The following is a 20,835-nucleotide window of genomic DNA, read 5'->3' on the forward strand; positions in this document are numbered from 1 at the left end:
CTTGGAATAAAATTTTCTTTAACTAGAGGGTTAATAAAGAATCATGTTGTAGTTACATTTTCAAGTTGACTAGTTAAAAATCGAGATTTAAATGTTTTGCTAAATTGCCCAGCTTTAGGTAAAACTATAAGATATTTTATCTTAATTTTTAAAAAAAAAATGTAATTCCCTTAAAAAAGGGATTTATTCATTATTTATTATGGGATTTAGTAACTGTGGACAATATTTAATCAGGAAAACTATGTCATACAACAAAACTGTGTGCATGCGTGTACTCACTGTCTCTCCCGGGCAATCCTCTCTCTTTTTTGTCATCACATTTGTTGCATTCGCTGAAGTAGAGGAGGATGAACATGTCTAGCATCACCCACACCAGAGAGGTGGCCAGCACCACCTTACAGTAGGCAAACTTCCGCATCTTCACTCCTGAAACAGACAAAAACACAAGCAGGGTGTTACACACACAGGTACAAGCAAACACTTGAGAAGCTGCCAAAAATATTGTACACCTACAACCATCAGCCAGACACCGTGGGTTAAACCATACAGAAGTCAGTTATACCTTACTGTATGCCAGTTGTAGTTTTAAACACCATACTCAAGCAACTCATATATTAATTCTATACAAGCCTTGAAGTTGTGAGTAATAGCTTGCTGTAAATATGCCCGCTACCTGAAAAAGTTACAAAAACAGAGACTTTATCTTCTTCACACCAAAATAAAGCACTAAAGCTTTTCTCTAAGACCTTAGAGTAGACATATTCTCACATCCATTCCCCTGAAGTCCAGAGATAAAGTAATGGTTTCTTGCACCAAAAAAGCCTCTCTGCCCCTTGGAAATAAATCTCGCAGAACAGCTTTAAGAAACAGTTTTGCTACCGTATCTTTATGACATATTTAAATGTTCTCTGTTACGATTGGCTAACTCTTTGCACGTGAAACAAGAATCAACATCACAGACAAATTACTAAACACTAAAGAGACTTCAATGTAATCATGAGCACATATAACATAAACATACGTTAATGTATTTATGGTAACATAATCATGAATGACCTATCTTTGCAGCATAAAGAGATAGTTCACCCCAAAATGAAAATTCTGTCATTAATTACTCACCCTTACGTCATTCCAAACCTGTAAGACCTTCGTTCATCTTTGGAGCGCAAATTAAGATATTTTTGATGAAATCGGAGCGCTATCTGAACCTTCATAGACAGCAACATAACTATAATGTTCCCAGGTCCAGAAACGTAGTAAATACATCGGTAAAACAGTCCGTGTAACATCAGTGGCTCAACTTCAGTTTTGCGATGTTTAATTTCCATAAAAGGTCTTGGCGGACTGACTGATAAACTCTGCATTGTGAACACGAGTATTTCTCCATAGTACATCAAGTTTTTTTTATATCAAATCGCATTTTCCGTGATTTTCCCTGACCTCTGTAAAGGGCAAACATCTCAAGCAATGAAAGGTGAATACTAACAGGACACTTAACTCTGGTAGTCTCACTATACCACATTAGCAGATGATGTGGGGTGATTATTCCAAAAACTGCTCAAACAGAACCTCAGATTTGACCACTGACCTAACGGAGGGTGAAAATTCCATTCTTTAACAGGCTTTCTTTAATCCAGCCATCTGCCTTCATTAATGAACTGGAAATGAATCTTTTATTAGCCAACTAGGAATGCAATGAGAAAAGAGGAGAGATGAGGAAGACATGAAAGGGAAGGAAGGATGATGTTCCTATGGGAGGTGAGCAGCGCGTAATACGCTTTGATAAAGGAGAGGTCATTATAACGTAATTACACTGCATCACGGATCACACGCTGAGGCTCCAGTGAATCGCTATGAAATCAGACAAGCCCTAAAAATTCAAACTCAATTTGTAGAACATAATCCTTCACTACAAATACTTCATTCACCCAGAGCCCAGTGAGTAAATGTGTTGGTTAAAGTAGGTGATAAAACTATAGATCCAAAAGTATTAAAGCAGACTCAGGAAAAAAATTCTTTATGTGACATCCTATGGTTCCATTAAGGTATAGTTCACCCAAAAATGAATGTCATTGCAAATCTGTATAATTTGAAGAAGGTTTCCAATGTTTTTGTCTATAAAATGGATGTCATTTGGCTTTAAAAATACACACTGAACATTGAATGAACAGAAAAACCACTGGCATTTTCTAAATATCTTCTTTTGTCATCCCCAGAAGAATGAACGTCTTGCATGTTTGTAAAAAAGTTTATGTATTCCAGTCCATAACAGGCTTTTTGAGCAGGAGGCTGCCCAGCACGCTACAGTTGAGAAAAACAAACCTGAAGCCTATCCTCTGTGTCTCTCTTTCTAGAAAGCCTTACCAAACTTCTGTCATCGTCCCTGTCCAACTGTACCTATAGAGTTCTTTGAAGTGTGTTTGTGTGTGTCTCTTTGTGCTTAGCATAAGGGAAAGAAGGGAAGGGAAGCCTTTTTAGAAGGGAATAGCATGCCATCAAAAGACAAAAAGAAACACAGGCCACAGTCATCCCATCCCATGCTAGAGTAACACACTTTTATATGATTCACCATATTTCAAAAACATTTTTAAGAAACAGCACCATTTGTGTATTTAACAGCATAGTGGACTTTTTTGTTTTAGATTAAAGATGAATAATACATCAAAATGAATAATATAAATAAATATATTAAAAGACTTTTTACTTTTTCATTGGAATATAATTCAATTTACATCACTCCTTTTTTAACATTACATTTATAATAAGCAATAAACAATAAAAAAATCTTTAATACAACCAAACATTTCTTAACAAGAAGTTGCTATTGCTAATTTAAAAGGCTATAAAAACACTGGCGAAATATATATATATATATATATTATTTTTATATGTGTCTCTTATGCTCACCAAGGCTGCCTTTTATTGTGAAATATCATTCATTACAATACAAAATTATGATTTTCTATTTTAACATGTTTGTAAAAGTAATCTAGTCTTGTGATGGCAAAACTGCACCTCCTTCATAAATCATTTTAATATGCTGATATGGCACTTAAGAACCATTTCTTATTTTTTACAATGTTTCCAATCCGTTGTCTCTCGCTTTTTAAAAGAAGAAAAAAGGAAATCTTCGGTCCATCTAATCCTGAGATATAGAGGACAGAGAGTTCTCCCTCAGGAGCAGCGGGATTATCCCGGCAATTCAAAGTTTACTTCAGGATGACAGTGGCTCAGTCTGATGCTTTTGCTAGCGATACTAGAGCCACATATTAAAAAGAAGACCACCAATTTCTGTGAACCCAGTGTGCAAGGATCTACAGAGCTTTGTGCCACGAGACAAAGTGGATGAACTTGACAAATCGCCATTCTAGATGTTGGCGTTTGCTTTTACGGTGGCTCTGAACTGTCAAAACACCTCTCAAAATGCTTGCTACAGATGCGAAAAACTGAAAAAAATTTACATGATCCAAACATTTTTTTATGATGGATGAATATTTTGGAGGCAGCGTGTAAACGTGATTGTCACGTGAGGTCGTATTTATTTTTTAATGTGCGAAAATTTGGAGGAACTCAGTGTGCGATGACCCGATACAGGTGGCAACTTTTCGAGCAATGTTGCCATCAACGAGCAACTAGGTGAGACACAGGGCCCATGACTGATCTAAAATATCCAATTTGTAACCTCCAAAGATTGTCCAAGAAAAACTGCTAAAAAAGATGCCTTGTGCATCATCAGCCTTAAGTATATATATATATATATATATATATATATATATATATATATACACAGACACACATAATTAAATAAAATAATTAAATTAATCTTAAACCACACAGTTTCCTGAGAATGATGTATACGATACATCTACTGCAGTAGGAGCATGAGAGTAATTACGTCCGATTGTCAATGTCTATGTGCCAATATATGCAGGTGCGATTATTAAGAGATATTTAAATGACATAAAACTGAATGTCAAACAGAACGGAGCAGTATGGTGCAAATGCAGTGAAAGGCTTGCCAAAAACCTCTGGCATCTGATGTCTCTGAGGAGGTCCCACCAGCAGTCACAGAGAGTGTGTGTGTTGGGCTCAAGGTTATGACTGGCACAGCGGTTATGCCACTGTTCTGGTGGCCCTCGTCCATCACAGTGGCATCACCAAAGGCCCCTGCCCACGCCAGCTGTGCCAGGCATTCATCACCGTGACAACACACACACACACACACCTGAGTGAGCACAGGCCTGAGAGATGAAAACAGACACACATATCCCTTGTGCATCGGCTCAAAATGGCAAAAGTCTGACATCACAAACACAAACATAGTCTGAATGGGAGTGTTTATGTCATCTAGAAACCTAAGAGGACAGGACGGGTTACACAACAGGATGAAAATATGAATGCTGCTTATGTGAGTGACTTGGAATATAGATATGACAGATATACACTCTCCTCTGGTGGAGGTATGTGTGTGTGCAGTGTGTAATGCTCAGCACAAGCCCTATGAGGTTACAGTATTCGATAAAGGAAATGAAGGTGTGTCATACTCTTGTGCTCTGAGGCCTTTCGAGGATGAAGTACACTGTAAAAAAATTAATCTTTTTTTTTTTTAAGTTGTAAAAGATTAATAGAGAACATTTGACTAGACATTTTACTTCAGTCTTTCTACTTTAAAATATTACTTGCAGTTTCTTTGTAATTGTAAAATTTACAAGCAATTTTTGAGAGAAATCTTACACCTTTTTTTCAGCGTTTGCACTGTATATGATGGATATGATCATTCCTTTGAAAGTGGTTAGTTCTTAACTAGAAAAGGCTGTGATGTGTTTCAGACTTTTCGCCAATGCGTCAAACAATGCATAAGGTTACAGCAACAAGAGGCTGCACTGCGTTAAATGAGAATTTTCTGCCATTTGCAGATTTAAAAACATTAATAATTCAAAGTGCACTATGACAGGTTAAAAAATGAAGCAGTTGTGCACATGTTCAGGACATACAAGAATAATTGCCTCACATGCACACACACACACACACACACACACACACACAAACACACTTTTCAGTCTGCTCTCTGAGTAAAATACTTGTCTAATGGGGTTTCTCCATTTTAGAAACATCGAACACGCCAAAGGATCCTAATAAGGATTATAAATGAAGAACAGGGGAGAAAATGTAATTTTAAAGCAACCCACAAAAACAGACTGTGGGAAAGACACACATGAGGATTTGGAGAGAGAAATTAGTAATTCCAATGGAATAATTCATGGGAAATTTTTCATTCAATTGTGTGACTGGATCACAGTAGCAATGCCTAATGTTTTTCACATTGTGGGAGCAAACAAAAAGCCTAGATAAAAAAAAAAAAAATACCAAGCATTACAAAATGTCACTCTAAAAAAAAGCAAACAACATACTTTACTTTATAAACTGTACAAAACAGTTTGAATAAAATCTCTCTCTTCACCATCTCTTACGCACAATCCTGTTGTCCCATTCCCCCTTATGTGCAAAACACACTTCCTTGGACAAATACCATTGTCTTTTAAGCATTGACGGTAATTGTTTCCCAGCATGACGCATGTAAAAAAAGAAGCTTAGCATGACTTAGCATTGTGTCATAGCCTATGTGACTGGACACTGTGTCATGTGAGGATATAGTGATGCAATTTTATCACACAACACACACACTGCAGCTAAATACAACTGTCAGTTTGTGTTTCATCCAGTAAGATACACAGAAGAGTTTGGCTGTTTTGTGGGAGAGACACAACCCCCCTGCGCAATACTTATTCCCAAAAATTACATTAGTTTCCACACAAAAAAACACTTTAAAAATTTTTTTTTTTTTTTTTTCTGTAATTATTATTAGTAGTAGGCCTGTTATTTTTATTATTTTGACATTAATAATTAAAAGCATTATTATTAAAAAAACATCATATGCAATATTATTATAGTGGAATAATAATCAAAATCAACAACCAAATCAAGTTGGTATCCCTCCTTACCAATGCCATCGCTGTCTATGCGGGAGTCAGATAACTCTCGTATTTCATTAAAAATATCTTATTTTGTTTTCTGAAGATGAACGAAAGTCATAGGGGTTTGGAAAGACACGAGTATGAGTAAATAATGACAGAATGATCAGCAGAATTTCTCAGAAATCTCTTACTGCACCTTTAACAAATGACAATTCGGACAGGAATGAAAAGAACCACATGACACTGGTCTTTTCAAATTTAAAAGAAAAAGCTAAATTCAGCAAAGGACTTTGACTTGACACACATTATCGATTCAGACAGTAATAAAATCTTTTTTTTACTGCTGACATGACAGTATGTCCCTATGTAAAGCAATTATTTGATTAGGGCTGAAGAGTATAACATTACTTGTTTAATGCAAGTATTGCACCTGCAAGGTATACACACACACAACACACTCAGCAAATACCAGAGCGGGTCTGTGATTGTTCTTTTAAGTTTCTGAGTTTCACTTCCTGTGTTACTTCCTGCAAGGGATTCTTACCGTGTTTTCACGTCATGTAATATTCATGCTGTTATCTGATACTGAGACATATGGACAGGCACACCACCTGTGTGTCACATACAGAGGGGGGGAGGATTCCTGTTCAACACACCACACACAAACAGGAGTTAGCCTACGGTCACACGAACAAATCCACAACATGAAACATGAGAGAAACAGACAGACATGTGGGGGAAAGAAAGGGACACAGGAAGAGAACGAGTGAAAAAGCGAGAACAGTCGCATGCTAAAGCAGAGAGGCTCTTAACAGCTCTGGCTGGCAGGAAAACAGATGGGCGCAGAAACCCGCATGCACCCCTGGTCGCATCACACACACACACATGTCGAGATGTGAGATGGGAGGGTAATTAACTTTCTTTGGCTGTTGCCGTCTGTTAGAGAAAAGCAAATTAAACCCCTACAGCATCTCCTTCTTCCTATTCACAGTCCCTCCATCTTTATCCGTACGCCTCCACCTCCGTTATCTCCCATTCAAAATGTTTCAGTAAAGTTATCTTATTTCAGACACAAACTAGCACATTAGAGAAAAGAGAAGATGTCAAGTGAGATTACGATATCTGTGATAGCACCTATATCTCCCATCATGCACTTTTGATATCAAATTACACACACAAAAAAAACTGACAGAATGACAGAAAGAACAACAGACTGACAGACAGAAAGAATGATGAGAGAATACCAAACAGAGACAGAAATATCAGGAAGAACAACAAACAGATGGAAAGAATGAAAGGCAGAACAACAAAAAGAACGACAACAAACATAGACCGACAGAGAGACGGATGAAAGAAAGATAGAAAGAAAGACAAAGAAAGAGAAAGACAGAAAGAACGACAAATCAACAGACAGAAAGAACAATAGAAAGACTGACAGATGGAGACAGAGAGAAAGATTGAAAGACAGACAGGAAGCAAAACAACAGAAGAGCAATAGAAAAAATGACAGACAGAAAGAAAGAATGATAGAACAACAGACAAGTGGAAATAGCAATAGATAGAACAACAGACGAACACAGGACAGACAGAAGAAAGGAAGACAGATGGAAAGAATGAAAGAAAGACAGGTAGTTGGAGAGACTGACAGAAAGATGAAAAGAGAAATAGATAGAAGGACAGATGGCAAGCACGATAGTTTGACTAACAGACAGACAAACAGAAATATAGAGGCATACAGATATAAATTGTAGGATGCACCGATCGAGATCGGCCGATTATTAATGCGCATCGCGTCAGTAAAGCCGGTTCTCTAATCAGCAGTATATTCCATCAGGTGCATGATTTCACATAGAGCAGCTATGTATTACTTCACAGAGCCACTGTTAACTGACTAGCTGCGCAAATAAATGCTGAAAATGAACGTGGATTTGCGCAGCTTCTCAGTTAACAACGGCTCCGTGTAGTAACAGCTGCTCTATGTGAAATCACGCACCTGATGCTATTTACCGCTGATTAGAGAACCGGCTTTACTGACGCGATGCGCATTAATGATCGGCCGATCTTGATCGGTGCACCCCTAATAAATTGCATGCCAATTGATCCCTTTTAATTAATTAATTGCAAATGAATCTTTCTCCGTTTCTTTCTCTCTACAAAATACATATATATTGTAAATATATCTTAACATAGGGGTGTCACGATTTCGATTTTATATCGAAATCGATCGAAATTAAGTCACAGTCTCAAACTTCGAATTAAAAAAATGGAATCGTCGATGCTGCCACGCCCCCATGTTGTATGACGGCAAATCAATGACAAAAATAACCGAGCATACAACTGATGCTGGCGCGCGCGCTATATGGCTTCCACGAGAGGAAAACTGAATCGGATGCGAAGAAACGGGAGCCCGCGAGCTCATTTCAAACTCTCGCACACGCGTGACATGTACTCTGCGCGCAATACAAGCCCTCGCGCGCAATACAAGCCCTCGCGCGCGCATGCTCATTCCCCACATCCTCGCGCTCTATCATCTCACCTGAGGTGAGTCACCTCTGCTCGCGCGAACAATTTTATTTTTGTCAGTCGTGGGGCGGGGCTTGCTGTTTTAGTTGTTATCTTAAATGTCATTGGTTATTCCCCTTTTCCTAAAGTCAGTATTCGACGCCTGTTAGAAAATGATTAATAATTAACTTGACTTGACCCATGACTTCATCAGTGGACCAGATACATGTGAGTAATCATTTCTTTTGCTTGTTTAATTTATTTTTGTCTTTAATGCAATTTAATGCATTGTTTATAGAGTAGATCTTTTGTAGATACTTGATTAACTGGAATTCTTCTGATTGCGAGTGATTGCAGTCTTGTAATAAGAGATACACATATTTTACAGACTGTAATGATGCACACACACACACACGCACATACATGTGTGTGTGTGTGTGTGTATATATATATATATATATATATATATATATATATATATATATAAATCTAAATGAATGACAGTGAAGTGTTTAACAAGTGTTTATCTTTAATCTTTTAAATAGATACATCGTAATATTTGAAGGTTAGTTTAGTCATTTTTTAGTGTTTTTGTTTGTTTTGTTGTGAACTTGAATGTCATCTTTTGTGAAGACTGCACTTACAAAAGAGAAACTGGATGGCAGTTTATTTAAAGTTTTCAATTGACTAAAGATATAAGCTATTGTTACATTATGTTCTTAATAAAAGTTTTAAATTTGACAATGTAGTGTGGTACATTGCAAACAAAGGTCAGATATTATATTGCATAAAAGTCTAGTTTGAAAAATGACAATCTGTGCTTTAAAAAGAATAAATGTAAAAATCGAGAATCGAATCGAACCTTGAGCTTAGAATCGAAAATGCAATCGAATCGAGGATTTGGTGAATCGTGACACCCCTATCTTAATAAAAATCAAAAATAGGTTCTCAGTCAAAATAAAAGAAAAACGATCAAACATATCATCAGTTCTGACAGGTGGCGTTAGTCAAGCTCACATCAGAGGACTCTCAGATGATCCACGTCTACACAGGAATGCGACATCTATCACAGCTCTCCTATATAAGGTCCTTCAGTATTATCAGTAGCTTTTGAAATTGCTCAGTGGCTAATTACCACCTCCATCCCCAACTCCTCTTGTCAGTCAGGATTCAGCCTTCTGATGCTCTTAGAATCAGAATAATTTCTTAAATGTTACATAAAATTTTTAACCTTTATGGTATCTGCAATACATTCATGTTGGTTCTGTTCCTTTTGCCCTGGGGTTTACTGCTGCTCTCCCTGCTTCTACCCATGCCAGGCTGCATGGATGTGCAGGGAGTTGTTGCCCAGAACGGAACCATACCGCCAATCCAAACTGTCAGTCATCTTTGACAATAGTGATCCTGACAGAAATGACAACCTATTGAATGGACTGCACATCTGTCCATCACAACCACATATTCTTGCATTTGTGAAAAAAATTCAATATGGCATCTACGCTTACTACGGTCAAGAGTCCATTTGCACGTTTGTGCAGGTCTTGACTTCAGCATGACATTGAATTATGCATATTAGATTAGTCCATCCCAAACAGCAGCTAGATAAATGAATTACAAGGCTGATGGCATTACAGTACGGATGGGTCATAAAAATCGAACGAGCTGTGCTTTATCAGATTTCAGCTCAACTAACATGCGTGCAAACCGCAGGAGCGCACATCCACGCCGCACTGAAGAACAGCGTGCATGCAGTGGCAAACGCCCTGGGCAGACATTAGAAGCAGCTCTATTTTGGTCTGACTGAAGTGTGCATATGATCCATGTGTGATGTGATTCACGTCTTTTTCAATTGGTTTGCTTGTCAGTTCAGGTTAAATATGCATCATGCACACTGAGGGATCATATCACAAGATCACATGATTACAATGCTGTTTTCAATAAAAAGGGCCAAAACTAGGGTAGAGATGAAGGACTAGTTTGTTTGTTTGTTCCTTGATTCGTTAAAATTTTTTACTTTAGCTTTAATATTTCTTCAGACATGCTTCTTCTCAGAGAGGATTTTAACCTGCCGACTGTGTGTTGTGCTTTAGTGTGCTTAGACTTCCAGTGTGGTGAACTCTCTCTGAGAAGTTGCGTCAATCATAACAATAAATTCCAAGGCAATAATAGGGACTTAGAATCGCCTGCTGTGAGCAATGATTCTGCTATTTTGCATAATATGCAGGTCTATGAAAATAGTGTACATATTTAGCCTGTCTATTGAAGGGCTGTGTATTCTCGGATTTAGTCTTGGCAATTTTATAAATGTTTGTTGATGTGCACATGCAGATGTGTTTTTGAAATTGTGTATCAAGTTTTATTCAAATGTTAAATGTTCTTTTAACTGGATAGAAAATCATTAAACTATCTTATACACACAGCCTTGGCAAGAAACTCCCTCAGTGTCAATCCTGTACTAAATACCTTGGCATTTAACACACTAAATACAATTAGCGCTAACACTCAAAAGGACCTTTCCTGCTGCAAAGTGCGCACTTCGCACATCCTAGTTTGCACTGGGGGATTTTTCGAATTTAGGGTTTAAAAACTCACAGCTAACACTTCATTGTTTGTGGCTTTGCATGTAGTAGTGCAGTGGCAGACTGTCGAAGGGTACATGACACACACAACTGGTGCATTTCACTTCCTTTTTGGTATCTTTCAGAGGAACAAAAGCCGTCTGGTAGGGGAAGGTCAGGGACATCAGAACATGCTGATTGTGTCACATGGTTAACTGACTTTAACAGGATTTGAAATAAATACAAAAGCTTATTGTGAAAAGCTAGTGTTGATCAATTGAGTCCCTGCCAGCCCCTAATTTCAGTGTTTTTTTCTAGAAACATCAATATTGAAGATTGAGGAATTACATTTGGTATGTGTCTCAAGAAAGACACTACTGATGCATTCATTCATCACTTGATAAAAAGTAAAGTTGTCAATATTATCTGATCAAACATAATGAATTCAATTCATTAATCTAGTCACTTTTTTATGAAAACCATGTCTTTTCACCTTTCATCAATTTTTTTTGTAACCGTTATAAGTAGATTTGCTAAACCATATCTCCTACATACAGTTCCTCTTGAAGCGCTACACAGCAACAAAAACACAACATCACTACATCCCAAACCTTTAGCACTTCAAACAATAATTTTGCATAATCAGGGATGAATGGATTTATGTAAATAGATGACAAAAGAATGACAAAAGTCGAAATTAGCTTGCACCAAAATTGTAGCTATAAAATACATTGTAAATAAATTGAAACTAATATATTACATATGTATGAAGCAATGTATAAAGAAATGTATACTTTTGTTCAGGAAGGACACATTCACTGTATCAACAGTACAGTAAATTCAAACAAGAGCATAACCGTTGATCCTATTGCTTAGTGGTAGAGCATTGTGCTAGTAGTGCAAAAGGTTGTGGGTTCGATTCCCAGGGAAAACACATACTAGTAAAAAATATAAACCCTGAATGCACTGTAAGTCACTTTGGATAAAAGTGTCTGCTAAATGTAAATAAATTACATTTTAAAATATACAATTATTTTAAATTGTAATAATATATTTTATAATATTACTGTTTTACTGTTTGTTTGTTTGTTTTTTATCAAATAAATGCAACCTTGGTGAGCATAAAGCCAAGTTCAGACTGCAAGATTTTTCAAAGTAGTCGGGTCACTGTTCTTTTCACACTGCATGACTATATTTGTCAGCATTCAGTCACTGCTGTGTTCACACTGCACGATGGATCGGCGACAGAAGGTTCCAAACTGCATGACTTTACAATAGGAAGGATCGTTGACAACTACTTTTCACAACCCAACACATGCAAGATGTGACAAGAAAACAACGCGATATCACGCGTGCAAGACTGGAGTTCTCACGTGAGAATGTGATTATTATTAAAAATGGTAGCCCGCAAAAAGCTTGTAGTAAGAATTGCCTGTGCGCTGATTTGCAGCGAAAACAAGAAAAAGAGAAGAAGATTATGGAGGAGGAAATGGTTGGGGGATGCGAGGAACAAGGATTGTGTGTTCTTATATCATGTTTGCTGATACTGTGGTCTATATCTCCTCCCCAAACTCCCCGGTGCTCTGTATCTTGCTCTCTCATTGGCTGTCGGTCATCACCAAAGTAGTTTTCAGTCAGAACACTTTTCAGACAGCCTGATTTTGAATCGCTTACAGGTCCAGATATTTAGCATGCCAAATATCTCACGGGCATCTGCGATTTGTCGGTGATTCTCTCAGATCGCATCTTTGTTCATTAGCACTGCATGATTGTCACGTGCGTGGATGAGCACCGATTTGCCTGTGATTTCGGGCATTTGTCGGTGATTTCTCAAAACCTGTCGGCGAGCCAAAAACTGGGCTAAAATCGTGCAGAAATGAGAAATGAGAAATGTTTGTTTCCTGTAATGACAATTCATCATGCATTCAGAAGAGGTGTTGACATTTTTTGAAGATTTTGAGGTTTATCACTATGTAATGTGTGTGTGTCATAAAACATAGAAGAAAAAAATCCAATTTCGAGCAAGATGGAGCTGCCAGACTTCGTTTCATAATTAACACACAAGCGAGATACGCTCCTGCATAATGAACTCTCCGTGAATGACAGCAGAAGAATCGCGGCTGTTTAAACCAGACCCAAACCAGTTATCATGGCGAGCTTCTGTGTCCTAATGACTCCTGCAGAGCACGTCCAGCTCCTGCTCTATAGAGACATTCAAGCCAGTGTAAAACTTCTGCTATCAGCCGTGTGTGGGAGTCATTTCTGTCTGAAGCATCTGTCTCGGCTATTCATATTTGCATTTTGTGGTTCAGCTATTGCATACAATGACAGGGCATAAATGTGTGACAGTAGCTCAGCTGCTTTTAAAAATACTGTAGCTTTTACAAGAGCTGTAGCACGACAAAACACTTCAGCGCTACTTGTGTTTTATTGTATTGTATACAGTATGTAGCTATGTGTCAGTGAGCTCCGGCAATAATCAAACACTGTTTTCTGTGTAAAGAACTGGTGCATTTGGAGATCTGTAATGTTAATACATACCTTCTACTTGACTTTTTTGAAAGAAATATCTTGTTGAAAAGAAATTCCACCAACTTCAATTTAAATATAGAAGTTCAGTTGCTGCCTTAAAAGTATAATCAAACTGACTGTTCAAGTTAATTCAACTTAAATTATATTAAACTGACTTCAGATTAGTTGAATATTGTATTTAATAATGAAAAATGGAAAACAAATGAATTCGATTAAGTAATGAAAACATTTGCTAATATGATATTATTTTTAAAGTGTACATTTATTGGCACAAAATACAGTATATTTAACAAATACATATTTATATTTGTATAAGTGAAAATTTATTGCAATTTAAAATGCCTGTTTTCTGTTTTAATGCATTTTTAAATACATTTTTTTCTTATAATGGCAAAATAAAATGTTCATCAACCATTACTCCAGTCTGCAGGGTCACACGGTCCATTAAAAATGATTCTAATACGCTGATTTGCTGCTTAAGAAACATTTCTTTGATCCATCCTTACGGAATAGATATAATGATTTCTTTTAATAATTGAATTTAGTGGTTTTATTTAATAAATAATGATTCGCTGTGAATCATTAAATACACATTATCAAGATGATTTAAGCCTCACAAACCTTGTATGATTTCGAAATGAACAGTGATCATATCTTGCCGTTACGTAAGTCTGCTGCGGACTCGTTGTACTGATTCAAATCGACAGCTCATGAGTTTGTGTGACTTTCTGAATGATTCATTAACTATCTCATGAAACTGGTCTCATGAAAGTCATTTGTTTGGGTGATACCGGTTGCTATGTATGTTTTGTTTATTTGCGTGCAGCTCAATAGAAAAACGTGTTTCTTGCCGTTATTTTAGCACCACAGTTTCTTTACACATTCATTTCAGACTGCAAGCTAGCTAACCAACCACTGGTGTGTGTGTGTGTGTGTGGGTGTGGGTGTAGAACCATAACCAAATGTGATATATATACAGTATGAAAAATTCCCCTCTGTCCTGACATATGAAAATCGAATGTCCTTAAATAAACACACATCCCAAGTCGGCACTTGAGTAAAGACGGACAGAGAGAAAGTAAAAAAGGAGAAGGATGTAACTAAAGAGATTCCCAAGAATCCCATGTGTGTTTATAGAGATGGACCAACCATATAACACTGTAACAGCTTCCATGTTTTAATAAGTCAACAGATCTGCAGTATTACAAAAATGCAACAACAGTGCATAACGTACCAGTCTAATTTCAGAAACTGGCAGTGAGTGGCGATTTCACCAATTTGAGCCACGTGCTGAAGGTGTGTGTGTGTGTGTGTGTGCCTCTAAGGGCTGGAAATTGAGGGATATAATGAACAGGAATGTCTTAAGGCTTCATGGTCCTATTCTCAAAACTGCTAAAAAAAAAGAAAAGAAAAAAAAAGAAAATGTCATGAAAAAATAGAAGATTGACGGGAAATAACGACTGCTCGAAGAAACTGAGGGAGGTTCATTTTGATGCAGAACATCCACACACTGTAATGGCAAATTTGGTGTAGAAATCAGACAGAGGTACGACTGCGCTTCCCCCAAGCCTGTGTTTGCAACTTCCTCTTCCTCTCACAGACGATTACATGCCTCGAGCACAGGCTCTTTCAAACCAGCACAGCTAACAAGCTACACACACACAAACACTCACAAAAGAGCGAGAAACGGGGTGACGGAGATGGAGGGAGCTGTGATGCAAAAACTGCACCCAATGCAGAAAACAAACACAAATTGATTATCAGTGCAAAGCCTGGCAGCAACAGCAAGTACAATTAAATACTTCAATTTGCAATCATTCAGCCATTCTGTGGTGTAACCCAGATCAATATGCATTACTGTCTGTTTAAAGTCTGGAGTGCTATACACACACACACTCACATTATAAACAAACTGCTGAAAATAAAAAGACACTTTTCATTTTGGTGTTTGTTCAACTCAGGGAACCTTTTGATTTCATTTGCTTCTTTTTGTTAGGTAAAGATCACATTAAAACAGACCTGAAACCTTTTTATCATTCCCTTTTTATTATATTTTGCTACTTTGAATGCCTTATTCAAATACATTTTATGAAACGGATATTTCGGTCCTTGATTTTGATTGGTCGAGCCGCGCTCGAAGCCGTTGTAAATTACTCTACAAACAGATTTTGTTTTCATTTGTGTGTTGCCCGGCAACCACTATGTTGAAACCACAACAGTTTCTGAACAAGTACATTTGGTGGAAGAATAATGTTTTTTTTTGTAATATCGTTAGACTTTATTTGCCGTTTTATTTTGTGAAACCTCACTACGTATATGGAATAACTGTTTAATAAAAAGCCCCAAGAAGTTGTGGTTTACACTGAATTTATAACTCCCCTTAGCTGTTATAAATTTACTGTAAATCACGGTTTCTTGGGGCTTGGGGTTATAGTTGTATGGCTCTTGCTCCACTTTAAATCTAAAAACATGAAAATCCATACAAAAGTGTAAATAATTACTTCCTACAGATGTTAGGTTAGATTTAAATGATGACTGACCTTCATTGAGGCATTACTTCCATAACTTAAAAAATAAGATGGCATGTCACTTAAAATTAAGCTGAAAATTTGCTAAATTTTGATTTTAAAAAAAATGCATAACAAAAAATATTTTGCTTTAGCAAGCCAATAAACACAACATCACTTGAGATAAAAATGAGAATGCATTGGACATTTTGATTATTTAAAACTGTAAAATTAAGTAAATCGTAAACGGAAAAAAAAAATCCACCTTCGCTTCCAGGCACTGCAAGTATGCAAACTCCTTCACTGTCACGCTAAATTAATCATGCAATGTGAGTAAAACCGAGCTGACAATAATTCACACGTTGTATAATAAAGAGACTACCCATAATCACATAATGACAAAAGTGTCTGTTCAGTGCATACCTGTTGAGCTGAGCCGAGTGTGTGAAGGAAGACAGTCTCGTATCCTACAGCGCAGGGGCTCCGGACGAGGGGAGGAGCTTGAGGTCCCACCACAGAAACCTGTTACTCACACATGCTCCCTGTAACATACAAAAACCAGCGTTAGAGCGATTAGACAGTAACACTACAGTAAGAGCATTCAATGCTGACAGGCTGCTATACAGAGGCTATCAAAACAATTCTTGTGAATTATCATAAATCTACAGCTTTGTCAGTGAATGATGCATTTTTTTTAAGTGTTGTGCAATCTTAAATCCACGTGTGAAAATGCTATTTTTGTAATTTAACGCCATTTTTAAATAAAATTTGTATTCAAATATATTATAAATGTCACTTAAAATGAAGTTTAAATTAATAGACAAATTTTAATGTCACTGCTTGTTTTAAATTATTTGAAATATAAATGTTGTAGGCTACATATTATTTTTATACATATTATTTGAGTTCAATCCCAGATTTATCCTATCATTTTGAGATATATACATACACATATACATTTACATACACACACACACACACACACACAGACCTGTATATATCTACGTATAAACAGAGTGATAAAGTTAAATACAAATAATTCACATGCGTTCTAACCAAAGTCACATTTACTGCATAACACTTTAAATAAATATTGTGTAAAATACAAACTATTACACTTGCTATTTATAAAACAATTCCATTTTGTTTGTCAGTTTTACTCAGAAAGTAATGTTCTTTGTAATGGATGTAGGCCCTAATCCATTTTCAAAGCAATGTAAGTAACTTTGGATAAAAGCGCTTGCTAAATGACTAAATGGAAACGTAAATGTAAATGTAAGTAAACAACTCGGACACTCAAAACTCGTCACTTTTAGTCACATCCAAATCAAAATGAAGTTGCAATGACTTGAAACAAGAAATGATCTATAAGTAAGCCAGTTATTGGCAAATGAATTCAATGTGCACCCCTGTGCCACCACCATCACACAATCAATCCCAAATGACGTAATGGACAAAGTCTGAGAAAAACAAAAACTGATGTCTTTCTGCCATCTAAAAAAATAATCTCTAAAGCCTGTTTATCACACATCCCACATGTTCCCTTTCAAAAGGTCTGAGGAGAACTGCAGCAGAACGGCCACTATGACTGGCGATTAAGCTTCAGACTCGTGGGAAATCAGAAATCACTATGAAAAGGAATCAGCCGCATGCAGCACAAATCTATCAAATGAACAGCAAAGTCATGATCGAAAAACGACTATGAGATTATTTCAGCCTGCCTCTCCTCCTCCTCTTTCCAGCCTAATATATTCCCTTCCTTTCCTTCATTACCTCCCTCTCCTGCATCTCAACTCTGTTCATGCATCGGGACGAGTTTGTAGCGATGATGGAGTCCGAATCGGTTATTCCGGGTTACTCTCCTACACGCGGCTCAGATGAATATAAGATCAGCATGCAGCACGACATCTCTACCAGACAGAGAGTGACAGCGCGCACACACACACACACACAGCAGCAGCGAGGTCTTGAGCGAGGTGCTGGTCACTGAGTCGCTCCGCTTCATCAAGAGCACTTTTCTAATCCCTCACACACTGTACAGACCTTTCCACAGTCCACCGCACAACACACACACACACACACACAGCGCAATGACTGTGTTTGTCAGACAAACTTCCAGAAACCGATTGTGTTTCTGAGGTGTTTGACATTGCTAGTGCTAGAGCCTTTCCCAGGAACCATGGCAACGGCTGCTAGGTGAACAAAGTCCCAATTAAAGTCTCTCATCTACTGTGGGCAGGTCACTACAGCAACAAACAGCCTCTCTGTCATTCACAAGACACCCAAACACACCAAATACACACATACAAACATTTTTCATACAGTCTTGAATTTTTTCTTTAGTTTTATTATAAGCATTTTCCACAATAAATGCAAAAGCAAGCTATCATACTAAATGATTGTCACTTAACATTATTCAGAACTTAATGTACGACGATGTATCGTCACAGATATTTGACGATACGAGCACAGAGACAGCTGGCTGTGTATCCATATTGTGGCACATGCGCAGCAGTGGACCACACTTAGTATGAATACAAGAATAACATTTTTTTTATGCATTTGGTAGATGCTTTTATCCACAGCGACTTACAGTGCATTCAGGCTATCAATTTTTACCTATCATGTGCTCCCGGGGAATCGAACCCCCAACCTTGCGCAATGATATGATAACGCAAATGATAACATGATTTCTTAATGTATGAAAAATGTGATAAATTCATCCAAAAAATTGAAAATAATAATAATAAGTATCTGAATTTTAAGATTTTTTTTTATTAAAAAAAAACTAACAAAAAAAAACATTTGAGATGGGGATGATTCTGAAATTGGTTGATTTGACATGATGGCACATCTGTTCTGGCTTGTCCAGCTGATGAATAATAAAATGACATATTCAAATACAGAATATTTGAATATGCTGATAACTACCATGATGTGATAAATAATCTGTGTTTGCATAATCATTTTCATAAATGGTCTAGAAATTGTGGATTGGGGTGGAGTTTTGTTTTGTGAACGTCTAATACACTGGTAGATGACACTATTTTATTTTTAAAAAGCAACGAAAATCATGATATCAGGATGTTGCTTTAAACAAAAACATTTTTCTTTGTATTTTATTTGAGTTTGTTGTGAAAATTAATTTGAGTACAATCATGTAGTATATTTCAGGATTCATACGATGCTCAGTGCAACAAATTATGTACAATTGCCTAGAATGTTTTAACTTTAAATTATGCCCAGCCTTCATTAAATTGTTCCCAAGTATAACTGTAACCTGTTTTCGTTTTTACGAAGAAAGGTAAAGTTAAAATAACGTATAAAAAAAAGAAATTAAGGGGGGGGGGTAACTATGTTATATACATCCAGGGAGAGAACATGTTTCCTACTTCACTTCAATCCAGAATAACCTCAGATGACCTTCATTATGTTTATAGATATTAAACAAGAATACATGCATATTCGCAAACATCAGACCTTCTTTCTGATACATATTCAACCTATTTCCTCCACTTTCCTAGAAAGCCATCCTTCTTTAAATTTACCAAAAAAGTGATCATCGTATAAATCTCTATGGTCACATCTATCCCATTATCTAAAGTAGTCCCTCTTCTTTTAACCATTTACGTCTGATTGCTTTCTTACTGGCTGCCAAAAGCTCACCCATCAGGTATTTATTATCTGCTGTGACTATATCTGGATATACGCAGCCAAAATACAACAGTTTGCTTTCTAGAGGTATGTCTCTTCTAAAAAATATATTTAAGTGCCTCCTGTATTTCTTTCCTAAACAAAAACAATTTCATAAGCTCAAAAGAGCTGATATGATTCACAAGTAATAAGGCTAACAGCTCCACTAATACAACAAATCCTCCTCTCTCTATGGCCTTATCCTCTTCTCTCTCAAATGATGAGCAAATCTCTTTCCAATGAACCACTAGAAAAAATAAAACCGTATTTATGAAAAAACGCTGTGAGAACACCTGGAATAAAAGGAAGAGGGCAAACTTACAGCCACAAAACAACACATGGACATGCTAAAACATGCTAGCTCTCGGTCTTAGTATTTGTGCAAAAAAAAAAATGCTGTTCTTAAATATCCCCCTCAAAGAGCTGCACCCCTCAGGTCAGCTGACTTGCTGTCCTATAAACACACATAATCACATACAGGAAGCAACGCCTGTGATTGACACAGATGTCTGAAGCACTGTTCTTCTGAATTAGACAACAGAGGCAAGCGAAATACAAAAACAGGTGAAATAAGAAAGCACAATTAAATATCCAATATCAATGAATATATGTCCTGTATGCTGTGCATCCTTTGCACTGGGCATACAAAATATCATTTTACAATTATATACATAAAAAAATAAAATAAAAAATTAATCCTATCCAGCAAGGACATATTAAATTGATCAAAGTGACAGTAAAAAGTAACATCAATGTTTTTAATGTCAACACTAAATGCTGTTTCTTTTCTTTATTTATCAAATAATCTTGAAAAAAGTACATACTATCTGTACTATCAATATTTGCAAAAGCTATTTTGAAAATGTACACCAAAATTTCTATTCAGTTCAGTCTAGTCTACAAACAGGACATTAATATTGACATTGAGTCATGTTTGCGATAGTATTCTCACACTGTTTTTCTAGAGCTGATGTCAACGGAGCAATTCAGTGATTAATCTACTCAATAGCTTTGATAATTATAAGACGTGATGTTTTCAAATAAATCACTGCTTGAAGGAACATAAAT

The 20,835-nt window shown here is 36.8% G+C and overlaps 1 protein-coding gene across 2 annotated transcripts in view; it reads right to left on the reverse strand.

Annotated features, from left to right (window-relative positions):
• LOC113116636 (polypeptide N-acetylgalactosaminyltransferase 1) overlaps positions 1–20,835 on the reverse strand; it is a 90,573-nt gene that overhangs the window by 40,613 nt on the left and 29,125 nt on the right. For both annotated transcript variants that reach the window (XM_026284892.1, XM_026284893.1), the window contains 2 exons: positions 16,498–16,616; positions 280–426 (listed from right to left, as the gene is read on the reverse strand). In XM_026284892.1, the coding sequence (XP_026140677.1) occupies positions 280–418 (139 nt within the window). In that variant the 5' untranslated portion in view covers positions 419–426; positions 16,498–16,616. The remainder of the gene's footprint in view (positions 1–279; positions 427–16,497; positions 16,617–20,835) is intronic.

Source organism: Carassius auratus, chromosome 16, assembly GCF_003368295.1.
Source record: "Carassius auratus strain Wakin chromosome 16, ASM336829v1, whole genome shotgun sequence".
Lineage (NCBI taxonomy): Eukaryota > Metazoa > Chordata > Actinopteri > Cypriniformes > Cyprinidae > Carassius > Carassius auratus.